This window comes from Balaenoptera borealis, assembly GCF_965194805.1.
Source record: "Balaenoptera borealis genome assembly, chromosome: 1".
NCBI classification, from domain to species: domain Eukaryota; kingdom Metazoa; phylum Chordata; class Mammalia; order Artiodactyla; family Balaenopteridae; genus Balaenoptera; species Balaenoptera borealis.
In genome coordinates this window covers 126,543,739-126,570,170 of record NC_138860.1, presented here as the reverse complement: position 1 = coordinate 126,570,170, position 26,432 = coordinate 126,543,739, and the positions used below count along the sequence as shown (strand labels likewise).

Below are 26,432 nucleotides of genomic sequence, written 5' to 3'. Positions count from 1 at the left end.
CCACATTTTGTCAAAATAGAATGTTTTGATGCTAAAGATGTATGTGTATGAATTGCTGCTTAAAATATAGATCCTTTTTCTTATTATCAATTAGTGTGTGTTCTAGAATGTTTTTATTTGAATCAGATGTGAAATCATCGATTTCCTAAAATGAAATAAGGTCATTTAACAACAAAATTATCTTTATTTTTCTATGTTTTGGAGTTGTATAATATTTATTTTGGATTTTCTAATATGAAATTGAACAGAATTTAAATTCATATTTATCTCCCTTTAATCTTTTTTATTATATATTCAAGAGCTATATTTTTAAGTATTTTTCTTTTTTAAAAAAATTTTATTTGTTTTATTTATTTATTTATTTTTGGCTGTGTTGGGTCTTCGTTGCTGCGCGCGGGCTTTCTCTAGTTGCGGCGAGTAGGGGCTACTCTTCTTTGCTGTGCGCAGGCTTCTCACTGCAGTGGCTTCTCTTGTTGCGGAGCACGGGCTCTAGGTGCACGGGCTTCTGTAGTTGTGGCTCGCGCGCTCTAGAGCACAGGCTCAGTAAGCTGTGGCGCTTGGGCCTAGTTGCCCTGCGGCATGTGGGATCTTCCCGGAGCAGGGCTCAAACCTGTGTCCCCTGCATTGGCAGGCAGATTCTTAACCACTGCGCCACCACGGAAGCCCTCAAGAGCTATTTATACTTTACTAACTTAGGACCTTTTCTGTGGTCTGCCTGCTGAAATAGAGTCACATACCATGTATTGACTGTATTTCAGTTATTTATGCATAGATATGCTATAAAGTCAAATGTCCATTCAGATTAATTACAGGTTTCTTTTTTCTTTGTTTGGGGATGGATATTTTTCAGGTAATTCTTTCAGAAACAGCCAACAGGATATTCCTTGCTGAAAGTGGGAGGAAAATTTTATCAGCGTTAATTGTAAAAGCGCGAAAGGTAAACTTGTTTTGTTGGCAGGTTTTTTATTGTTGTTATTTCAGTTGAGCTGAAGATTAAGATGCATTAAGTTTTTAATAGAAGAAACTGTTTCTGTAGATAATTACAAAGGTTCACATATTGAAAATAAATAACCCAGGGACTTCCCTGGCAGTCCAGTGGTGAAGAATCCACACTTCCACTGCAGGGGGCATGGGTTTGATCCCTGGTTGGGGAACTAAGATCCCTCATGCCGCATGGCATGGCCAAAAAATAAATAAATAAATAACCCAAAGAGCATTGATTTCTACTTGGGTTCATTTATTTTCTTTGTATAAAGTTCACACTGTTTTGATCAAGTTGATAAATTATTCTCAATTTGCCATAAAACTTGTGAATGTCATGGTAAGAATTATCATTAGATCTGCTACTACAGCCACTACTATTGTTATTTCTAATACCTCTTCTCTTACGTCCCTCAATCCTGTTCAGTAAGAAGGTTCCAGGAAGTAGTATAGATCTCAGAAATCTGGAAATACAAATTGAGCTGCCTCTTACTCTTACTCATCTTCATGGGACTGACAGAGGCAGAAGCAATGGCAAGAACTTTATGAAGACTATGAGGAACCACTTTCCTTTATGCAGGTTGTGTCCAGATGATGAGGAAAAAAAACAAAAACAAAAACCAGACTTTCTCTGAGCCCTTTGAACACCTGGTTTTCAGACCCAGTCCCTTTGAACCTCAGTTCCCTCATTTGTAGAATAGAATTTTATTTATGTTACCCTATTTCAGAGAGTTCTTATGATGATTAAATAAATGATAAATGGGAAAGCAAATTTATTAAAAATACAACATAAATTTCGGATATTAACTACTTGCAATTCCCAATGTAAATCTTTTTTTTTTAACAAGAAACAGAATGTTTAATGATTATATGAAAAAGTTGCATAGCATTATTGTCAAAGAAATTAAAATTAAAACAACACAATAGCTTGTTCTGCCTATCAAATTGCTACCACTAGAAAGACAATAAACCCAGTGTAAATCTTATGTTGCTTTCTTGGCCTTCCCAAGGCAGATAAACCTACTGATTTGAACTAGAGTTCCTCCAAAAGGAATAGAACTGCATCGAAAGCTTCACGTAGTATCTGCTGTAACCAAGTTTTCATCTTAAGGACTGACCTAAATAAGCACACATATTTGAGTAGTAAGCAGTTTGCTTATGACATTTTACTTACATTCTTAGTCTTGGCTTCTGCAAAATGTTGGACTAACAAAATATTAAATCAAATGAATATGGCATCCCTTGAAAATGCGTTTTAATTCAGTTACCTAATAGAATGAAGATCTAACAAACTTACTTGAAGAGTAACTTATTTACTTTGTAGGTTTGAGCCTTGTTATAAAGTCGGGCTTAGGATTAAAGTGTGTTTTCTTCTACAGAATCCGAAGAAGTTTGAAGATGTTTTTGATGAAATGATCTATTTTTTAGAGCAGACTGATCACTGGGATAGTACTGAAATGGAACTGGCTGCTAGAGGAGTAAGTTCAAATTTTTTATGATATTTGTCCCCCTTAGTTATTTACTCATAATATTTACATAATTTGAGGCCACTGTTTCCTTGTCCTTGTTAAATGACAGTAAAACCAATTGTGTGACGGTGGCTATGACAGAGTCAGAAACAAGAGCAACCACAGTCTTTATACGTTGAGGCAGCAGGTGAAAATACTGTTTTTTTAGGAAGCCCTTCATTCCTTCTCTCCCTTTCTTCCATCCAGAAGTCAGTGAGCAGGCCCCAGCAGGGTGGTAATGGTAGCCTGTGCAAGGACGGTTTCAGGTAGGACAGTGGGGCCAGGGAATTGACTGCATACACAGGATCAAGCAAACAATTAAATATATTAAGAATGATCAGAGCCAGATAGCTCACTGTCAGAGAAGGGAGGTATAAAAAAGCTAGGATTAGAATTGGAGCTGTCAGTGTGAATTTATAGTTTACAATATAGATAGATAGATAGGGAAATAAATAGAAAGTTTGCATATACATAAACACACATAAACTTCCTAGCTCTATTCACTGAGAGGGTCTGGGAGCAGAAACACCTCAAAAGAAATTATTTCTAGCACACAGATTTTAACTTCTAAGTACCACTCTCCACTAAAAGGAACTAGGACTTCTTGGAAAAATGGCTGATTTCTGCACTGGGATAGAGAAAGCACATGATGAGCCTGGAATATTTTGTTGTTATGGAAGCTAAAAGAATGAGTTTGCAAGGTGCTGAAAGGCTTTCTAGGCAGAGAAAACAGTAGGTGCAGAAACACGGAGGCACAATCTTTCCTTCTCTGGTGTTCCCTCACTCAGTGAAGGAATTGGCATCCGTTCAGTTGCGTAGGCCCAAAACCTGGGACTCATCCTTTACACGTCCCTGGTCCTCGTCTACTTTACCATATTCATCTCTAAGTTTTGTCAATTTAACACCTATATATCTTTCAGTTTCTTCAACTTCTCTCTGCTCCTGCCGGCCCCATGGTAGTCCGAGTAACTGTTGTTTTGCCCTGGACTACCTCAGGGTTTCTGCATTCCCTCATTTCTTGCCTGCTCCTCCCCTCCTTGCATTCACTCTTCCGCCTCTCTATTCTGCTCTCCACATTTCTGCCAAAACGGTCTTGAACAATACAAATATTACTCAGCCATAAAAAAAAAAAAGAAATCTTCTCATTTGTGACAACATGGATGGACCTAGAGGGTATTATGCTAAGTGAAATAAGTCAGGCAGAGAAAGACAAATACTGTATGATTTCACTCACATGTGGAATCTAAAATACAAAACAAATGAACAAACTTAACTAAACAGAAATAGAGTCATAGATACAGACAGGTAATTGCCAGATGGGAGGGGGATGGAAGGAGGAGAAGAAATAGGTGAGGGAGATTTAAGAGGTACAAACTTTCAGGTATAAAATAAGTGAGTCACAGGTATGAAATGTACTGTGTGGGGAATATAGTCAATAACTATGTAATATCTAGACTAGACATCATGTTGATGATTTTGAAATGTATGGAAACATTGAATCACTGTGTTGTGTACCAGGAACTAACATAGTGTAGGTCAATTTTACTTCAAAAACAAACAAACAAACATAATCATAGAAAAGAAGATCAGATTTGTGGCTGCCAGAGGCAGGGGGTCAGGGGAAGGGGAATTGGATGAAGGTGGTCAAAAAGTACAAACTTCCACGGATAAGATAAATAAGTACTACAGATGTAATGTACAACACATTAAAGATAATGAACACTGCTGTATAAATATGAAAGTCGTTAAGAGAGTAAATCCTGAGTTGTCATCACAAGGAAAACAATTTTTTTTTTCTAATTCTTTCATGTTGTATCTCTATGAGACGATGGATGTTCATTACACTTACTGTGGTCATCATTTCATGATGTATGTGAGTCACATCATTATACTGTACACCTTGAACTGTTACAGTGCTGTATGTCAATTATGTCGCACTGAAACTGGAAAAACAATGAAATAGATTCACGAGGTACCGAAGATTAAAAAAGAAGATCTGATCATCCATCTCCCCTCCACCACTACCCCCCAAAATACTGTGAGGATAAAATCCAAAGTCATTAACATGGGCCATAAACTGTGCAGGAGCTGGCCCTTCCTCCTGTCTCTAGGCACCCGCCCCCGTGCTGTAGAGAGCTGCGGCACACTTTCAGTGATACTCTTTGGCTCAACATCACTGTGTTCTTTCTTACCTTCAAGTCTTTGACAAGGTATTTCATTTACTTGGCTTGCCTCACTCCTTGAAAAAAGCCCTCACTGACATCCAGTCTAGATTAGAAGCTCCATCATAAGCTTTCACAGTACCGTGTACTTTTTCCTTTACTGTGCTTATCACAGTTTTAATTGTATATTTGTGGAATTATTTATTGCTGTCTTTTCCCCACTAACCTCTAAGCATATAGTTTGCTTACTGTAGAAGTCTCAGCACCTGGTACAGCATGTAGTACAATACAATTTGCATGAATGAATGAAAGAGCGAGAGGTTGATGATGTGGTGGGGAAGACAGGCAGATATACTAGTAACTAAATGACAGAACAGAATGAGCATTGTGGATACCATAATATTCGGTGGGCCAAAAAGTTCGTTCGGTGGGGCTTCCCTGGTGGCGCAGCGGTTGAGAGTCTGCCTGCCAATGCAGGGGACACGGGTTCGAGCCCTGGTCTGGGAAGATCCCACATGCCGCGGAGCGACTAGGCCCGTGAGCCACAATTACTGAGCCTGCGCGTCTGGAGCTTGTGCTCTGCAACAAGAGAGGCCGCGATAGTGAGAGGCCGGCGCACCGGAATGAAGAGTGGCCCCCGCTTGCCGTAACTAGAGAAAGCCCTCGCACAGAAACGAACACCCAACACAGCCATAAATAAATGAATGAATGAATGAATGAATGAATGAATGGATCATCACATTTAAAAAAAAAAAGTTAGTTCGGGTTTTTCCTTAACATCTTATGGAAAAACCCAAACAAACTTTCTGGCCAACCCAATAAAAGCATGAACAAAGGACTCCTAGAATAGAGTGGAGGGAGAGATTAATTTCACCTGATAGGATCTAGGAGGGAACAGCTATCATGTGAATTATAATTTCTGCTGGTGAGTTGTTCTCATAGTTGTCTCTCTTCTTCCTCTGTTTTTGTCAGAGATATAATCTGATTCAACTAAAAATGTACTGCTGTTGTATCAGTATGAAGCCCTGGCTCAGACTTCATTTCAGCTCTATGTAGTAATAATTTCTGTTTTAACTTATAATTTAATGCAGGTGAAAAATCTAAATTTTTATGATGTTGTTTTGGATTTTATATTAATGGATTCCTTTGAAGATTTAGAAAACCCACCCACATCCATACAGAATGTAGTAAATAATCGCTGGCTAAACTCCTCCTTCAAAGAAACTGTAAGTGGTGGTTTACCTTTCTCAACCATTTAAATTTGATAAAAATTAGTCAGAATTGGGAAGATGGGGACTTCCCTGGTGGTTCAGCAGTTAAGACAACACACTCCCAATGCAGGGGGCCCAGGTTCGATCCCTGGTCAGGGAACTAGATCCTGCATGCTGCAACTAAGAGTTCGCATGCCGCAACTAAAAGATCCCGCGTGCTGCAACTAAGACCCAGTGCAGCCAAATAAATAAATAAACAAATATTTTTTTTAAAAGAACTAGGAAGGTGAATAAGATTTATATATATGTGTCTGCCTGTAGAACGACTGTTATGGAAACTGAGCTCATCCTTTGATATTGGGATCAGATGTGTATGATATATAACATCTGAAGATGAAATTTTCCTTTTGGCTTTTCTGTCAGTCCCTGCCTTGACCTGGAGGACCCAGTATTTCTTCAGATCTCAAAAAACACTTGGGTTTCAAACTAGTTCAGGCCTAACAAAAAATTATCTGTAACTGAAATGGCTCTATGACTAAACAAATACAGCGATTTCAGTGAAAAGACGATATATATATTTTTGGAGGAAAAAATATATATATATATTATAATACTTTTCCTTCAAAGTATGTTTTAACCATAAAAGATACATGTCTCCATTTCTGTAACTGATTTGGGACGGTGACGCTGATCGAAGTGGGGTCATGCCAGAGTAGGGTCACATTCCTTCAGGACTCACTTGGGTGTTTTTGTCCCTCTCATTATGGTTATGTTTCTTAGTTCTTTATTTGAATAAGACTGTTGGCTCAACTCACAGCTATTTCCAGCACTATTATTCTTGAAGAAAAAAATATTACTTGAACTATAATTACCAAGTTCCTTGTCACCAGAGTCCACCCTTTTTCTTTTGGTGGCTTTGTATTTAATTTTAAAATTTATAAACATCTTTTCACTGATATTTACAAACAATAGAAGGAACATGGACTAGTCCTTTTTAGTTAATGTTTTAAACATTTTAGATCTTTAAACTTTGAATTTCTAATAAAAGTCACTCTTTTCTAAATGGCAAGTTTATATAGTTATAAATTTAAATCTTGCTTTTTCTCCTCTGTATATGTTTAGGCTGTGGCTTCAAGTTGTTGGTCAGTGTTGAAACAGAAAAGGCAACAGATGAAGGTAAAATTCATTATGTCTTGGACTTCTTTGTAAAGTAATTTGAAGCTCCTGTCAAAGAAACTTGTGAGTCAGTTCTCAACGGGGGATGGCAGCTCATAAGCACTGTCCCTCAAGCTGGATGAGAGATCTGTTGGCACTGGGTTGGCTTCTTTGTTTTTAAAGTTGCAAACAGCGCTAATAGACGTTTTTGTTTTTTCACTTAATGATATTTTAAGATTAAAAAAATTGTTTAGCATAGTGGATTCCACTTCATGTAATCCAGTTGAGAAATGATGATTGATTAGCTGCTTTATTCAAGTGAGAGTGCCTACCAAAAAACATCTCAAAGTCATATCCTGCTCCCACGCCCCACACCCTCCAGGCCATCTCACCCACCACACACTGCTCTCACATACACTCCTGTGGTAAAGGAGGACGGACTCTGGGGTGAGGCTGCCTGAGTTCAGATGCCACTTACCAGCTATGACCTCAGGCAAGTCTTGACCTCTCTATGCCTTAGTTTTCTCATCTCTAAAGAAGAGCATAGTTTCTACCTCATGGGGTTTTTTGAGGATTAAATATAATGTCTTAGAACAGTGCTTGACACAGTGCATTATGGACCTGTAGGTTATTATTATTTTATTATTATTTGCCCACTGACCTATAGAATTTTGTCATGTCCATATTTCTAAGTCTGAGCCTTATACCTTTGAGATAGTATTGCCAAGTGCAGTGTTTCTGGAGCATAGTTCTCACAGCATCTGCAGAAGGTGCTTGTTAAAAATAATTCTGGAAACCGTATATTTGCGTAATTCTTATTTCAAAGATGTTGTACAGGGTTGTATTGTACAACATGGGGAATATAGCCAATATTTTGTAATAACTATAAATGGAATGTAACCTTTAAAAATTGTATAAAAAATGATTCTAAAGACCCTGTGTTTTAAGCAAGCTCCCCAAATGATTAGAAACTCTTAACATCTGAGAACCACTGGTTTAGGGCTGGGGAACAGACTTGTAGACTTAGGTTTGATTTTCGCACTAGCTATTATGATCATAGGCAAGTTACTGTCAGCTGACCTTCAGTTTTCCTGTTTGCAAAATGAAGTTAATACCTACCTCATAGAGCTGCTGTAAAGATGAAATGAGATAAAACATAAAATTAAGAGTAAATATAAAAAAGAGTTTAATAAGTAGTAGTTTCTATAATAATAATGATAGTAATATTGTTATCATTATACCTAACCTTATTTCTTACTTCTTAGTATAAATCTCATGCCTTGGACTAATATTCTTCCTGTATCCGCAGATACCTATATATCTTACGTCTTAGGGAACTATTTCCTATCTTGGAATGTCATACTCTATCCTGTCTACTTAAATAAATCTTACCTACTGTTTCAGTTCACGTTATTCCTTGGTGAAGCCTGACTCTTCTACTTCAGCCTATGCTAACTTCTTGCCTGTCTGAATTCCTATTATAGTTAATATATATAGTTAATATAAGTATGGGATTTAGAATTTTAATATATGCAGAACATCTCTTAGACTACAGTCCGTGTATCCGTGATAACTTTTTGGCCTTTACTAACTAGCTGTATGTGAGTTAGGATAGGTTTTTAAACCCCTCTGAAGTCTCACTTTTTACATGTTAAAATGATATTAACATGACCTAATTTTTCAGGAACATTTTATTAAATTAACTAGAACCTAGCACATTATCTGGTATATAGTGGGGACTCATTAAATGGTAACTGCTGTTTTAATGTATTTTTAATTTGAGGTTTAAAAGATGTCTTGGAGCCTGTAAAATAGAAGATAACTCCTCCAAGAGACAGGATCTTAAGGCATACTTATCCCCAGTAGATGCTACGACAAAATCTCACAGGATGTTATTTAACAAAGGAAATTTAGAAAGTTATTAATAAACTTAGAGAGTTTCCTAAATCACAACTGTATGTATTACTATTTCACAAGAAGGTGCATTGCATAATTAAATGCTTCAATAATATCTGGCTCCTTAACTAAGAGTTAGAATTCTAACTTTTTTTGTGCTAAAATTCTAGCATATTTTTAGCACAAAATTCTAGCATTTTAAAATTAAATTAAAATTCTAGCATTTTAGCACAAAACTTTTTTTGTGCTAAAATTCTAGCATATTTTAATTAAATGCTTCAATAATATCTGGTTCCTTAACTAAAAGTTAGAATTCTAACTTTTTTTGTGCTAAAATTCTAGCATATTTTTGTGCTTAATCAATTAAAAATTCATTTTAGTCTTTTTCAGATAATCTAAGTGATTGAGTAGAATTTCTTAAATTCTACTGAACTAGCTAAAACCATGGTAGTCTCATTCATCCTAAAAATTATACTGCTAAGGAACATTGTAGCATTCTTGTTATTGCTTGGTTACAGCACTGTGATTGCTTTTTTATGAGGTAAAAATGCCTTTAAGAAATAATGTTTTCAGCAAATTGAGACTGTTGGCTAGGATATGAAATCTACTTAAAGCATTCTGTGACTCTAACAGTTACTTGTATGTGTATTAACTGTCTTATTAAGCTAGCTTATCATTGACCCTTGGTCTGTCCTCAAAAAGAGCTGGTCATATGATGGATAGCAAGCAAATGCAAGAAGGTAAAAATAACTTGATTCTCCTTTACTTCGTAACAGATCCCAGATGGATTTTTTGCCCATTTTTATGCCATTTGTGAGCACATCAGCCCTGTCCTAGCCTGGGGCTTTTTGGGTCCTAGAAATTCTCTCTATGATTTATGTTGCTTCTTTAAGGTATGTTCAGTCATTGAATCATTTCTTTTTTCTAAACTGAAAAACAGATAAAGTTTTATTCTGTTTGGTTTTGGTTTTGTAGAAGAATGTTATTTAAATGTAAGATTATAAAAGTCACCCATGACAGTGAAACAGTATTATATAGATTTGGTGCTTTATCCTGGAGAAGATTGAGCAAGTCCATTCACCTTATCGGTTCCTTCTGTAATGTGTACATGTTCTCATATGTGTTACAATGTTAAACAAATTGCTATAGACAGTTCTGCATGCCTGGATACTTCTGAAATTTGTAAAACAAATAATATCTGTCTTTATTGCACATGTGGCAATTTAGAAATAAGTTCTAGTTCAAGGTAATATGAATGATAAAATCCCAGCTGTGAGAAATAAGGTGGGATGTTAAAATTGTATTCCAAAGTCAGTTTAAATTTACCAAAACACAAGTTGCCTCTTGTTGCGGAAATTTCTGCCTGGCACAGTGCCAAGAAAAGTCTCATTATTTAATAGTCCTGAATTTAGGCTGAGTTTCAAGGAGCAAATAAAAGTAAACATAATCAAGTATGAATTTGAAAGTTTTTGATGTTTGAAACTTTGGATGTTTCTCTATACCCTTCACTTAAAAAATTAAATTATTTTGTTTATGTGCCATTAATGTAGCATTTATGTAAATGGTTTAGGACTTTTTTTTTTTTTTTACTGTCATTGAAAACTCAATTTTTGATTAATTTACTTGACCTCTCAAGTGTAAGGTATGTGTTTAGAGGGAAAAGTTTGGACTGGGAATTAAGTATGCCATTAATGAGCACTCTGATTGTGGGCAAATCATGCTTTGTCCTCCTTCTCTTCATAAAATGAGGGGACCATACAGGTTGATTGCCAGCGACCCTTCCAGATATAAAATCCAATGAAATCTATGAACTGTGCCTTCTTAGTACTTCTTAACAGTTGATTTCTGTAGGATAGAAATTAAATATTCCTGTTTTATTGTTCTTTGGAATTACTTTGTTTTCCATCATGGCATAACAACCTGAGACTTACTTAGTAGTATACAAGTTGCTTAAAATGGGTTTCAGCATAAGTATTAAGTTACTGAAGTGAAATATCCTTCATGATCTTCCACTGATTTGAGACCTGAAATTATTTTTATTTTTCACATGTCTTAAGTCTTTTTTGGTACAGAAAAATAAACATTTGAAATTTATAAGTTATAATTATTGGAAATAGTTTACTCTTCTGTCTTAAAGTATTACCAGTGCTCATAGGTAACAATGCAAACTTCAATTATTGGGAAAGGACTAATAGTAGCCCCTTACGTTTATACAGTGCTTTAGTATTTACTGGCATTTCCCAGAGGTTTTTTTTTTTTTTAACATCTTTATTGGAGTATAATTGCTTTACGATGGTGTGTTAGTTTCTGCTGTATAACAAAGTGCATCAGCTATACATAAACATATATCCCCATATCTCTTCCCTCTTGCATCTCCCTCCCACCCTCCCGAGATTTTTTTTTTTAAATCATTACATCAGCCCTGACTAGTAAAAATGACAAGTAGTACTTATCCCTTTTTTTACAGAAAAAGAAAATGAGACTCCCCAAAAAGGTTTAATCACTTGTTCAAGGTTCCTTTTCTATTGAGATTTGAAATTAGTAGTGGAACTGACCCCTAATTCAATGTTTGTTACAATATTAGTAACTATTTAGTTTTAATATAACTTCGGTCTAATAAGTGCCCATTTGTTTTGTGTTCATTTTCCAGAATCAAGTTCTTTTCTTTCTCAAAGACATTTTTGATTTTGAGAAGGTACGCTATTCCAGTATAGAGACTTTGGCTGAAGACCTCATGCAGTTGCTTATTCGCCGCACTGAACTTTTAATGGCCTATCTTGGAGCCGATGCACTGAGGCATACAAGTAGCTGTATAAGTAGTCACAGTCATGTTATGCCCAGTGGCCTATTAGAAGCCAAAGTACAATAAGTACCATAAAAATCAGACAATTTCAGTGTGCTATGAAATATTTTAAGGTAACTATTGATTTTGTAATATGTATTACACAGAATTGGTGGATATGGACTCAGGGAGGAAAAAAAAATCTAGTAAAGAATGAGTGATTGTACTGTACTTACACAGAAGTTCTGTCATTAATCCCCATGTAGTGTATCCGAAGTGTTTTTTTTTTAATCTTTAGGTAATAATCTTTGTGAAATGTGTATTTTACAGAAATACTGCTTGAATTGAAACCAGTACTTGGGAGTTAATTGATTTTTTGTCTTGAAGCTGTCTGAAATGTCCAGTTTCATTCTCAAAAGCTTTGTTTTTATGCTTTGCACCTGGAATATATATACTTTAGCCAAGACTTTTATGGCCCACACATGCAAGAATATATTACTCCTAGTGCCAACAAAGTTAACTTTGCCTGAAAATGTATTTTTAATTGTAAAGTTATTTGTTGTTCAATCAGGTTTAGGCAGTAGCGGTGTTTAATACATACTGCTTATGTTATTGCTTGTGCATTTGCTTAAGTATTTGAATCAAAGAAACTGTAATAGCCGAGTATCGTTACAGAACATTTAAATGAATTGGCACTGAGAAGTTTACAAGTTACAAGTTTATATTAGATTTACTGAAGTTTCCAAAATACATTACAGTTGGTCCTATGTTACAATAGAGAGACTGAAGAAATTTCTTTTATCTTGGTGTAGATTAAAACATTTCCCTTGAATGAATATTGATTAAAAATATAACATTTATTAACTATGACAGGCAATTAAAATTTTTCCATGTAGTTTTGAGACTATCTCCCAACATCCTAGGGTATTAATCTTGATACAGTAAAATCATTTCTTCTTTCTCCTTATGCATGGCTTTTAGTTGTTTCTACAGAGAACTTAGCACACTGAGAATTTGTCATATTATAACCATATTTTTAAGTTATTCATTGATACTTTGAATCTTAGGGAGGTCTTAAAGAAGGTTTTTCCCCCTGAATATATAACAAAATATTTTTTAATGGTATGGAAGTATGTTTCCTGTCCTTTATGATAGCTATATGAACAAGTGGGTTGTTCATATGAATAAGGTTCTTCAGAGTATATTAGATACTTTCAGAGTTGTATTAATTTTGTGTGTAAATCATATGCCACTTATTTAGAGTGGCTGTCTGAGTAAAACAGTGGATTGGATTTCTTGATTTTGCTCCTAAAGGGGGCTTTATTCATTTTAGGAGTGAGTTATCCAGAAGGATCTAAAATATATTTTTTTTAAGTGCATTTTTAAAGTGCCTAGTTTCTGATGAATGAATAGAAAATGAAAAGTGGGGAAAGAAGCATAATCTTTTAAGGTTTTAAGTTTATATATGTGCCACATTTATGTAATATTAGTTACAAAATAGGACATTCAGAACCTTTATGCTGTTTGCATGTGCTGTGTTCCATAATGTGTAGGTTACAACATTAAACAATATGAAATATTGCTCTAATATATTTTGAGTATATAGTTCCTTGACTTCTCTTACATATATTACATATATTCTTAATTTAACACTTGGCTGTTCATAATTCTTATTGTTGATGGAGGAGTATCTTCAGAGGTATCAAAGCTAAAAATTCCATTATGTAATATTTTACTTTTTAATTTGTATCCTGTATTTTGGTTTCTTGTTGAGGTACCACTGGCCTTGAATGATTCACACACATACACACATGTGTGCACACGCCCATTCCCATCATTGTATATGCAAGATAGTTATTGCTTATGTTAATTTTCCTGTTTGGGGGGCTGAATGTTTTAAGCTGTGGTTTTATAAACAAAGCTATAAGTAAACTTAATTACTTTTTTATTTGAGGAGGATATTGTTTGAAATCTGTTTTGAAGAATTGCACTATTTAATAATGCTGCTAGTACATGAAACAACTCTGGGAAATTTATTTCATCAGATAAGATGAATGACTTTCCAGAAGGTGTTTTTTCTTTTACATTTCACCTTAAAAAAAAAAAAAAGAAATTGCCCATATTTAAGAGGTTGTTTTGTCAAATTCAGTGCTTGAGGTTGATTAGTTTCTGGTCAGTTCAGAAGCTACTACCTTAGTAAGAGGCTTTCTATGTGGCCTTTGACTCAAGAGACAAGAATGACCAAATAGACTTGCAAGGTAGTAGGTATAGAAAAAAACCCTCTCTATTATAAGGGAAGAAACTTGACCTTTCTAAAGAAACAGCTCTTAAAAATGTTTCTGACCACCGAAGAGTGCTTGAGGCGTATGTTCCAATTTCAGTTTGCCTTGAAATTGGGTTAAATAGATAAAAGCAATGTTTCAAAAAATAAAAAGTAAGTAAATTAGTCCAGAGCCTTTTAGGATAAAACCCTATTTAACACTTCTTCATGGTAGTATTATCAGAATATTGCCTTTGCCACTGTGAGTTCTACCATCTGCTTCCCTATGTGAATTATAAGAGGACCTTGAATTAATCATGAGAAAATGGATTTTTTTTCCTCCTGTTTTCTGGAAGGAAAAAGATAAGTGTTCAGGTGATTTATATTTGATGATTTTTTTTTTTCTATTTTGGTTTCTCTACATCTTTGTTCAACTAAAAGCCTAGTTATTTATTCTTGGAGGATTGTGATATGTTTATTAAATGTCAAAATGAGATTCTTTTTAAAAAGAAGGCAATTTTTCATACTGTTATAGTCAGCTCCAAAGAACTTTTTCCTTCTCATAAAGAATTTTTTTATTTGTATATATTTATTGTGATTCTATTAATTTGTTGAATTAATTGACTTTATAAAAAATATTTACAGACTTTTTCTTGCCTTAAGATGTAATATTTTCCGCTTAAATGATTATCTAGGGAGTGATTATTTGCATTACAAAAGAATTCTTTAGTTTATCATTCCTTTAAACCTGTGAGATAGGAATGCCAAAGTAACACTTAACATACTTCTCTGTGACCTTTCATAATTAGAAATTTTAAATTATGTTCATAACATAATTTGCTTTTATTTTAATATGAACACATATTAGGAAATTATTTGGAATATATATTTCAAAGTGGTTGTAAGAATTAGGCTGAGTTAAAAAAAATTTTTTTTTTGCTTGGATTAATCAAATTTAGAAATACCTCTGTATGTGAGACTTAAGAATTTATATAGTCTGTGATTAATGGAAATAAGGGCATCCTTTCTTTGTTCCTAATGATTATATTATGTTATTGTTTTGCTTAGTTTGAGAACAACCGTGTATTAGCTTTACTTGGCTGATGACAGTAAATGTGTCTATTTCTTATATGTAAGGACTGCACTTATTAATTTATGTAAGAGTGAAACACTACAGTAGCAGAAAAAAATAGCACTGGCTCTTTAGCCAAAATAAGCACTGTAACATGGATGTATTTCTACTTATGCCAAATAAAAAAGTGATGGTACATCTTGCTGATGTATTGAATATTTTATACAATGCTTATATATATTTGCAAGGTCACACTTGTCTCAGCAAACCCTACCTACCTTATGGGAGCTTTCAATCTCCATAAGACCACATATACAGGCATGGAGAATACAGAACACTGCAGAAATACTGAAATCAAGTGTAAAAGTATGTTTTCTTTACGTACTAACTGGGAGAGAAAACAGTTTTGTGATCAATAAAGGCAAAGTACTTGTGGTTTTTTATTAATAATGTAAAGTGTTTTGGTTAAAATTGCCATCAAACACAATGTAAATTTATCTTATTGGTGTACGTGCATCCTTCCCTATTCAGACACGCCCCTTGCCCACCACTTCTTGGTTCAGATACATTTAGTCAAGGAGAGGGATGCTGCCTGGATACCACTGAAGACTCCGGATGGTGAGAAGGGTTTATCTCGTGATAAAAACAGTATTCTCGATTTGGGACTTTTTAGTGAAGAGGTTTATTTTAGAATAAACCTCTACAGTATAGATAAATGTAGGTAGTTATATTTTTAGACTGTTAAACCAAACATAAACTTAAGTATGTTACTTAATAAACGAACCATACAAATATGAGTTAAATTTTTTCCTAGCAAGGATATAGGGTTGGAGATGGAATGGGAAACATCCATGTCTCAATCTCATCTTCTGTTTTCTTTGTCATCTGCCATCCTCCTGTCGTCTCAGGCCGTCCTCTTTGACCCTGCTACATGAACTTAATATTTTGCCCTTTAAACATGTCTCTCCGAATTTTTATGTTTGTCTAAAATACTCCTCTACAAGAGTCTCAGTGTCCTATTGTTACACTCTTTGTAGGGCTTTGCTGGAAATCGTTATAAACTCACTTGGTTTATCCAGCTGTGTTTCCTACTGTTCTTGCTTTTGACTTCTATTTTTTATGTAGTGTTTCTTCCTACACTCTGTATTCTGTGACACCTTACCCTGCCACTTCTCCTTTAATCTCTTTCTGTCCTCATGCTACTGACATCTTTGATCAGGCTCCTCAACTCTTTTGTCTGATGAGGTTCTTTTTTTGTTTTTTTCTACCTTTGAACAGTGAAAACCCTTAAGTAACCTTTATCATTTGGGCAGGAAAGGACTGAATTCCAGTACAGGAAAAAAAAAAAGCAAACCTTCCTTCTATGATGCTTTTTATTCTGTACTTAAAAGCCACAGCAAGGCAACTGGTATATCAAATACCACCTCAACATTTTGCTTTTAACTGTCTCTTATGTGTGTCACAAAAGCCTTTCACAAAGTATACTTATATATAGGAAATTACAGAACTTTTGTAATTTGCTATTTGAAATAATACTATAATACTTAAATATAGAGAAGAACTTCGACATCTGAAAGCACCTGAAATATGTGACTTCTAGAATTTTGCTAATTCTTTTATTTAATAACACTGTGAGAGAATAGGCCCAGGGACTTTAAAAAGGACTGAGTGCTTAATGTGGTAGCAGATGGATAATTTTTTTAAAAGTAGGTTAAAGCGGGTGCATTTGTTATCTATTGCTGCATAAAAAATTATCCCCAAATTTAGCAGCTTTAAACAACGAGCATTATCTCCCATAGTTTCTGAGGGTTGGGAATTTAGGAACGGCTGGTTCTAGTGGTCCAGGGTTTTAGGGTCTGTCCTGAGACTGCAGTCATCTGAAGGTTTGACTAGGGCTGGAAGATTCGCTTCCAAGATTTGCTCACTCACATGGCTGTTGTCAGGGGGCTTTAGGTCCTTGCCATGTGGGCCTCTTAACAGAGCTGCCTGAGTATCTTTAAAATATAGCAGCTGGCTTTCCCCAGAGTGAGTAATCCAAGAGATATCAAGGCAAAAGACACAGTATCTTTTATAACCTAGACTTGAACGGGACATACCATCACTTGTGCCATATTCTATTAGTCACACAGACCAACCCTGACACAATGTGGGAGGAGATTACACAAGGGTGGAAAGACTAGGAGGCGGGATCATTTGGGGTTATTTTGGTGGCTGGATATCACACCAGGGAATCATAATAAATTGTATATAGATAATGTAGACATTTTAATTTTAAATGAATATGTGCACATTCTTGGACCAATCTTTTGAGGTAGGGTGAAGGCCTTTACTGGGAGTATGGATCTACTGGGTATTCTGAGATGTCTTTGTTGTAGAAACTATACCTCAAAATCATCATCTGGGTTTTCCCGTTTCCCTTATTTAAAGGAGAAGAAGTTACATGAAAAGCAATGAGTCCCAAATCCCCCTAGGTTTTCATAATTTTCTACCCAATCTTTTACATTTGTCTTCCCCACACCTAGCTTGATGGTAATGTTTATAAGCTATTTGCTTTTATTTCATCTTCAAAGCATTCAACTTAGCTTTTATAAAAACTATTAACTGTTTATTTTTGCTTTTGTATTTCTTCCTTTTTGTAATGTTTGTGTGATTTCAGTAACATGCAACTGATGTAATCAAGTCTGAGAACAAATCTAATCGATTCATGATAAATATACAAGGAATGTTTACACGGATAGACAAATCTTGGATTTCTAATAGTCTTCTCAGACTTAGCATGTCCAAACCGGAGCTCCCGACCACACCAGCCTAAACCTTCTCCCCATCTTTCTCATCCCAGTAAATGAAAACATTTTTCCAGTTCCTCAGGCCCCAAACTTCTTTTCCTCACATCTCAATCTGTTACCAAAATCCTACCAGTTCACTTTTTAAAAAGTACCAAGAAAAAAAATATGCCAAGCATTTCTCACTACCTTCAGAACTATCATCTTGGTCCGAACTCCCATTACCTGTCATCCTGACTATTTTGGAAGCCTCCTAATTGGTCTCCCTGCTTCATTTAGTGTGTTTGCAGCACATTGGCCAGAGTGAGCATGTTAAAAATATGTCAGATTATGTCACTGCTTTGTTCACAATCCACCAGTGGCCACCCATCTTACTCAGAGTAAAAGCCAAAGTCCTTACAATGTAAAAAAGGTTTCTCACAGTCTATCTCCTGCCCCACTCCACTTAGTATTATTTCACCCTTTGCCTACTCAGCTTCACCCATAGAAGCCTTCTTGCTCTTCCTAGAACATGTCAGATAGGATCCTTCCTGGGGCTTTTGCACCTCCTTCTGGACCACTTTTCTCCCACTCCGTTCCCAGCATTCCCTACTTTTCTGCTGTGGTTTATCTCTAATGCATACCACTTAGTTGTTTATTTGCTTACTGGCTGCCCTCTTTCTCTAAAATGTATGTCCCTTGATGGCAGGGCTTTTTATTTGTTTTGTGACTGCTGTATCCTAAGTATCTAGAACTGAATATTTGTTGATGAATGAATGATGAATTGAGGGGAGAAGAGGTAGGCCTTGCATGCTGTGGGTAGCTAGCAGAGTTTATAGGAAGAATGAAGAGCCTTATTGTATCTGGTGAATCTGAGTGGATCAGTTAAGACAGTTTCTACTCCTTTAAGTCATAAATATAAATGTGTTAATTATAAATTGGTAAGTGTAAGGAAGAAAAGGGTGGAGTGAGAATTTATAATGGGGGGACTGATAAAGATTGGGGTAAAAGGAAGGCTTCTCTGAGAGAGCAACATACAAGCAGACAGCAAAAGCATATGTTGAAGTTAGGTAGGTGAAAAGTCCAGGGAAAGAGAATTTCATGCAGAGGGAACAGCTTATGCAAAGGCCCTGCAGTCAGAATGACCACGGAAAATTCCATGAACTGAAGAAGGTTAGGGTGATGGGATTGACGGGTGCAAGGGAACAAGCTAGATCATCCAGGCCACGCTAATCTGTATTAGAGTAAGTTTAAATAGCTGTTTTAATTACCAATCTAGAACTTTTCTCTAATTGAAGAATGAATGGTTTATACCTCTTAAAAGAATTTCCATCCCGAGTAAATAGTGTATGGGGATGGGATGGAGAAGGAAAGTTTTAGTTAAGACCAGAAGGCCTTTTCAAAATCCCTGAAAATATAACCTGAGCACCACTGTGCCCAGGGCTGGAAATTGGAGGTGGTTGTCCCCGGCTTATCTGTGTGGATGCTAGTTTGATTTTGTTAATTCATTCACTCATTCATTAAATTTATATTCATTTTATGCATGCAGTGAAGAACTGAAGATCTCCCCACCAGGAAAATGGCGCCGCTGGATGAGTATTTCAGGTTTTAATGTGGGTTGTCTGATGGGTTTAATTGGCAGTCTGGTGGTCCAGATTGAAAAGTTCTGTGGTGCTGATATTCGCAAGATGCCTTAATGTAGGTTTAGAAAGACCAGAGATGATTTGCCTTCAATTAAGGAAAATTGGAAGATTATATAAATATTATTTATTTTTATGCCTCCTCCTCCCCGCCCCCTCCCGCCTCTTTCTTCCACTTCTCTCTATCAGCCATTCTCTTCGGAGTTGAAGACCAGAACCAAGAAAAGGAGAGCAACAGACAGATGAAGTGGTCCCCGGTCTGCTGCCCTGTGCTCTCAACAGTAAAAGGAAGGTAGGCCGAGGGTCGACTTTCTGGATGAAGATAAGGCAGTGCTTCGGCTTCGTAGACACCAGGACCGGTAGGGCAGCTGAGAAGCGGGCCCAGCGCAGAGCGGCTGCGGGTCGCGGCGAGGCAGCTGCCGCGTGTTTCTGAATCCCATTCCGGTAGCACCCGTTTCCCACAAGGGAGGCAGCCTGCCTTCCCCGGACCCCGCCGGGAGGTGGAGGCGGGCCCGCGGGGAGGGGGTCAGCGCAGGGACCCAGAGCCGGGCGACCCGCAGGTCCCGGCGGAAAGTTGGCAGCCACCGCCCCCCTCGCCCGCCTTCCTCCTGGACTCTCCACCCCTCTCCGGGCCACACGGCGGAGGCGGGGGGTTGGGGGAACTGGCCTCGTGTTTTGGAACAGCTGCAGCCGGCGTTGGGCCCGCCTGGAATGCGGGAACAGGCTGCACACCAGGACTTTTATGGAAACTTGCTGCTGGAGCCGGCGGCGGCCAGAGGGCTCGTAGCGGCTGGAGCGGCGGCGGCCGGAGCGCCAGGACTCCTGACCACACCCCGGCGCCCAGAGCCTGCCAGCGCGCACCCCGGACCTTCGCGTGTCGCCGGCTCGAGGCGGGTGAGAGGAGTCGGGGGGACGTGGGGAGGGGGCGGCCGAGACGGAGCCGTCGGCTCCCCCGGGGCGGCGGGGACGCGCGCCCCGGCTCCTGGCCCGGCTCCATCCAGCTGTGGCGACGCGCCGGTCCCCCGGCGCGAGCGAAACGGCCCTCGGAGCCGCTTCCGCGGGCTCGGCGGAGGGCGGACCGGGGTCGGCCTGGCTGTGCCTCCGCGGTCACCGGCCTCGGGCTCCTGGCCACGGTTTCCTTGCCCGGCTCCGCAGCTTCAGCTCGGCTTGCGCCCTGTCTGTGCAGTTTCGGGAGCTTTCTCGGTCCTGCAGGGAGTGAGCCCTACGCCGGTGGAGCGGGTGCCGGTCCCCTTGCTCTGTCCCAGGGGTCCCGGCAGGTAAAGTGCCGTGTCGTCCCCCACCACGTGCCCCCGGCGCGGTCTCCGTCTCCGCCGGCAGTGCCTGTTGTTTTTAAGAGAAGTCATTCCCGATCGGTCCCTGTGGAGGCTGGGGACTGAAATGTGATTTAACAGCCCAGCATCTGCCCCCTCCCTCCAGACTAGTTTTTCGTGATTCTGACCGATGTCGGATGTTGGGAGTTGTGCAACTAGAGCTGGAAGTTGGAGTGAATGATGTAGTCACCTCTCGAGACCTCCCTTCTCTGTATGCTTTTTGAAAACGCCGAGCCATTCCAACTGTTTGTAAACTCTGCAAAGCTCTACAAATGCTAAAAATTTATTATTAATGGCGTTTATAAAGAAAATAACCTAGTTGAGAGGTTAGTTGATTATCGCAATGGCTTCAAGATCTTCATTCATATTTATTTAATTTAAGGTCCATAATGCGAACGTAGAGTTGGAAAGGGGGGTGGGGTGAAGAGAGAGTGGGAGAGAGAGACAGAGAGGGAGGATAGAACGAGAACAAGATAAAAATAGCATAAAGATAAGCCCTAACAAAATGTCTGTCCTTGGGCTGGAGGCAGGTAAAGAAAAGAAGTTAAGCCATAATAAGAAAGAAATTAGTTCCGTGAGCAAAGCAACGGGCGCATCATTCACCAGCTTAATTTTGTTAATGAGTTCATGTATGGGCCCATTGGCCTTCGAGTCACAACATAACTATGTGTTGGGTAGCATGATTATATAAACTCAGGTATTTATACCATCTTAGTCACCCGTCATTGAGTGAACCACATTATTCTCCGCCAGTCCTTTTACAGGTTAAATGGTTGCCATAAGAAAACTCAGAATACACATAAGTCTCTGAAATTCTTTTGAGTTTTGAAGCCCGGTAGGGTGGAAAAGTGCATTATCAACCAAATTGAGGGACAGGGTTTTTTTTGAGGAGGTATATTTAGTATAAATGAACTTTGATTACTTAATGTAGTTAAGTCAGATTCTTTCTCACAGCTATTAGCCCCCTATTTTTGAAGATATTTTATGCTCTGGATGGGAATACTTGAAAGAAAAATGTGGGCAATTCTGTATTTTGTCTGCTACGACTCCCTTAAAGAGCCCGAAGCAAAAACCACAACAAAACTCTTTTAAATCCAGTTTACGTTGATACAGTATTGATGTAATTTCTATTTTCATGAAAGAGTCACACTTTTAAATCCATTTTAAGCTGAAATGTAGTGAATAGCAATTTTTCCTACTCATTGAAAATGGAATCTGTGCTATTTTTGAAAATTTGATATGTAAGACTGATCATTGTCAAAATGTATGTCATCTTGAGATGACTATATTTAGCATCAGCGAAGGAATGCATTATCTAGGTTTTGAACAGTATTTTTCCCCTGAAATTACATTTGAGGAATTTGGGTTAGGGTTTCATTTGTGAACAGAATGAAAACTGGATATGTATATTTGGAAGAGATTAATTGGGAATTTAGATTGCTTAGAACCCAAGTGGCCTGAAATGAGATACTACTTTATTTAGGAAAAAAAAAGAAAACCTACTGTTACCTTTGAAACACTCTAAAGGCAAATAAAAATATTGTTTAAATAAAAATACATGCGTAAAAGAAAGAAAACAATGTAGTAAATGTAGAAAAGTATGTAACAGATGGGCAGATGTCTGAAAGATTTTATAGAAGAGAGGACTTAGTACATTGTATGGTATGTAGGCCACACACACAAAACATCTTAGTAGTCAACTTTATAATTAAGAAGGAGAATGACCTACAGCATTCTTAACAATTTCACATATCTCTGTTCTTATTTAATCTGTCTGTGGTCTACATCACCTGTATAGTTTCTTTCATGTTCTCTTTCTTCTGGTTTTTAAAAAATTATTTATTTATTTATTTATGGCTGTGTTGGGTCTTCGTTTCTGTGCGAGGGCTTTCTCCAGTTGCGGCAAGCGGGGGCCACTCTTCATCGCGGTGCGCGGGCCTCTCACTGTCGTGGCCTCTCTTTTTGCGGAGCACAGGCTCCAGATGCGCAGGCTCAGTAGCTGTGGCTCACGGGCCCAGTTGCTCCGCGGCATGTGGGATCTTCCCAGACCAGGGCTCGAACCCGTGTCCCCTGCATTAGCAGGCAGATTCTCATACACCGCGCCACCAGGGAAGCCCTTTCTTCTGTTTTTATAATTGCAAGGTTACGTATCTATATACACTTAGAGTTGTTGTATTTTCTTTTTCTATTTAAATGCTCAGCACATAGTTTGGCTTGACTTAATGGTAGTATACTTTCTACACTCTAGGATGGGTGGATTTTTACCCAGAAATCCAACTTATTTATTTAACTTTCAGTCAAATTTGTTTTTTATTATAAAGTTAATACAACCATATTATATTTATGGTTAAAAATTGTGGGGAACTGAAAAGGGGGCTCTCATCATCTGACACATAAACGGCTAGTATTTTGATATAGTTCCCTCTTTTCCCCATGCAGAGGATGTTTTTTCTTGCATTGCCATATCTCAATGAAAGTGCATATGTGAAAGCATCTGATACATCATCTGCCATCTAGTAAGTGTTCAAGAGTTGGTTCTTTTTCTCCCTTCCCCTCTTTTTTTTTTTTTTTTTTCTTTCCTTTCTTCATCTCTTCCTTTTTGTTCTCAGATTAGAAGACAGATAGTTTGGGGTCCCTAGGCCAGGTTTTGAGGTTGGTGAAATTTGACTTCCACCTTCCTTTCTGTGCCTCTTTCCTGCCCTTTTCTCCTCTTTGACTGTGCCTCCCTCTTTCTGGCCAAAATAGGCCTCCCCTTTGTCTCTTTGCATTTTCTCAATGATGCTTGTTCATTTAGATCAAGGGCCACAAATTGGGAGCCAAAAAGCCACTTTCAGCCATAGACATGCTTAAAAATTGTACATTTTATATTAAAATATGGATTTTCAGCCTCTCTTGAAAAATTGGAAGATCTTGGCAAAACTGGGTCCACATTTCTGCATAGCAAGAATACCCTGGAACTAAGTAGGGGCTCCCTCCTCAGATAGGGTACACACTCTTCTTTTGACATAGTCTCCACCATCCCTTACTGTTTGACAATTAGTCATCACTCATTTATATTACCTGTCAATTATACTACATAACATGAACTTACATTACCTGACCATAGACACTTGAATATGCAGGTCCCTGATCTAAGTATCAATATTAGGGCAAGTCTGAAGCCATGATATGATGGAAAGTCGGCTGGACTTGGCATTAGGAACCTGGACATTAAATGTTGAAGATATATTTTGGTTAGCAATCCTTCTCTTAAATAATCTGATCATGGGAATGGGAAGGAGAGGTTAACTTTCACTGACACTAATTGCTAGTGTCCATTGAGCTGATTAGGAACCATGTATTGAGAACTAAATATATTTTAACTGGTGGGACTTTAGAAAGCATAGGGGAGATATTTCTGGGAAAGAAACCTTTCCTAGAAACTCTTAAATAATCCTACTCCTTCCCCATCTTAAGTGTTTAGGAGAGTTTTTGTGACCCTTAGACATTGGTCATAAAGTGGAGTTAACTACTATTCTTCCACCTCACTGCCCCAGTCACTTGTTTGGAGCCAGCGGCCTGGGTCTTCCCATTCCCAGCTGTGTCCTTCATTGAAAGGCCATCTTCCACTTGAAGAGGGGGTGAGGAGGCCCAGTCTCCTCCAGAAATTGCTTGGGAAGCCAACATCCTGAAGGCCCAATTTCTGGTTTTTCATGATATCTCATTTAATGTAAACTCACTCCATTTTATTTTACTTTCTATAATTTTATTTATTTGTTCATTTGTTCATTCATTCATTCATTCATTCATGCATCCTCATCATCAGCCCTCCTTTTAGAGATATCATTCATAAGTTTCATTTGGGCTGATTTTGGATCAGACAGTTTTCCTCCTCTTTGTTATTTGTTCACTAGCTCAAATATGAATCGAGTTTGTACTGTGTCCTAGTTGTTACGTGAGACGCAAAAGATAAAGAACCAACTAGAGCACAGTTTTTACCTTTCGGGGACTCATAGTATGGTGAATGCTCTTTTGAAAATGTTACACACAGTCATATGAGTGCAAAGTATTATATATTAATACAGAAGCATGTCAAGACAGGTTGAAAATAAGATTCTTGGTTATAAGTGAGGAATTATATATTGGTAGCAGAAAAAAACTCACTCTTTTAAATAGGTAAAATAGGATCTAGTTTCATACTTTTGAGCTGTGATGAGGTTCATGATGTTTTGTAATATAATTTTTAGAGTATAAGGTTACAACCTTCATTAAATGTAATAAGGTTACATAATATTTAAGTTTATATTTCTTGTACAAGTGCAAAATGATAAAAATTTAGGGGATTCCCTGCTGGTGCAGTGGTTAAGAATCCGCCTGCCAATGCAGGGGACACAGGTTCGAGCCCTGGTCCGGGAAGATCCCACATGCCGCGGAGCAACTAAGCCTATGCGCCACAACTACTGAGCCTGCACTCTAGAGCCCATGAGCCACATCTACTGAAGCCCACCCACACGCTCTAGAGCCTGTGCTCCGCAACAAGAGAAGCCACCACAATGAGAAGCCCGCGCACTGCAACCAAGAGTAGCCCCCGCTCGCCGCAACTAGAGAAAGCGCATACGCGCAGCAATGAAGACCCAACACAGCCAAAAATAATAAATAAATAAAAATAAATTTTAAAAAAATTTAGGCTCACATTTTATGAAGCTCAAAACAATTTTGTTTGTTCCAAAGACTGTAAAGAAGTAGGTTTTAACATTTACTTCTAGTGTATAGGTAAGCGTTCTGTCTAAAACCTTCTTAAAAGTTGAGACAAAGAATTTACTTGAGTTTAATGAAATGCAGATTTAAAGCTGTCACTTTCTTGACAATTCTGTTCTCCTTGAGAAAAGAGATAATACATTAACACAATGAAATAGTTATTGTAAATGATAGCTAGCTATGATTTAAAATTCTTTTCTTGATTCCTGCATTATTTGCTATCTTGAAATATTTTAATTGCGTATCAAAAAAAGTCAAGTAAAGTAATTAAATTTAGAAAATTTAGAGGTCAAACATAGGTCCAATGAAATTCTAGAACAGGAACATTAGCATGCATATTTTAAGACCATCTGTTATACTTAATATTATATTCCTCTATGAGACTTACATATTGTTTCACAGCTTGAGCTTTTATACCTTAATATTCAACCTGGAAATTATAACAGCTCAAAAGTATACACTATTCTTGAAACATATTTTATCAGGCCATTAAGTCATTTTCAAAGACTTTCTGAAGGTTATCTCATTTATTGCTATGCCAGCTGATACCAATATTAGTATATTGTGTATGTATACATATATGCAATTCATATATATATATTTCATGTACTTTTAGGTAAAAATGGAGAATGATGGAATGAAAGAGTAGTTGACTAGAAGTCAAGAAACTTGGAGTCTAGTTCCTTCTTCTGCTTCTGAACAGTTTGCAACCTTGGATCGGTCACTGAATCTTTTTGAGCCTCCCATTTTTTCATATGGTAAATGAATGGGTTGGACTAAGTGATCTTTAAGGTCTTTAGCAAATGAGCTCTAAAAGTCCATAATTCTTAGTACATGTATAACCAGACCCCAAATGTAATTCTGACGGGTAGTAAAACCTGTTCAAAACTGAACTCGATTTTTTACCCCTTAAACATGCTTTTAATGGTAACCCT

The 26,432-nt window shown here is 37.6% G+C and overlaps 2 protein-coding genes across 16 annotated transcripts in view; both read left to right on the top strand.

Moving 5' to 3' along the window:
* The window catches only part of MIGA1 (mitoguardin 1), a 95,818-nt gene extending 76,317 nt beyond the window's left edge, over positions 1-19,501 (top strand). For 5 of the 8 annotated variants that reach the window (XM_082355520.1, XM_082355516.1, XM_082355515.1 and 2 more), the window contains 6 exons: positions 851-937; positions 2,361-2,459; positions 5,743-5,877; positions 6,985-7,038; positions 9,690-9,806; positions 11,564-15,223. In XM_082355520.1, the coding sequence (XP_082211646.1) occupies positions 851-937; positions 2,361-2,459; positions 5,743-5,877; positions 6,985-7,038; positions 9,690-9,806; positions 11,564-11,782 (711 nt within the window). In that variant the 3' untranslated portion in view covers positions 11,783-15,223. Of the gene's footprint in view, positions 1-850; positions 938-2,360; positions 2,460-5,742; positions 5,878-6,984; positions 7,039-9,689; positions 9,807-11,563; positions 15,224-15,558 lie in introns of those variants that run through there. The other 3 variants (XM_082355519.1, XM_082355518.1, XM_082355517.1) reach the window with 3 other exon arrangements.
* A 498-nt stretch (positions 19,502-19,999) lies between these two features.
* The window catches only part of NEXN (nexilin F-actin binding protein), a 53,479-nt gene continuing 47,046 nt past the window's right edge, over positions 20,000-26,432 (top strand). For 6 of the 8 annotated variants that reach the window (XM_082355163.1, XM_082355165.1, XM_082355161.1 and 3 more), the window contains exon 1: positions 20,000-20,319. In XM_082355163.1, the coding sequence (XP_082211289.1) occupies positions 20,141-20,319 (179 nt within the window). In that variant the 5' untranslated portion in view covers positions 20,000-20,140. Of the gene's footprint in view, positions 20,324-26,432 lie in introns of all 8 variants that reach the window. The other 2 variants (XM_082355167.1, XM_082355164.1) reach the window with 1 other exon arrangement.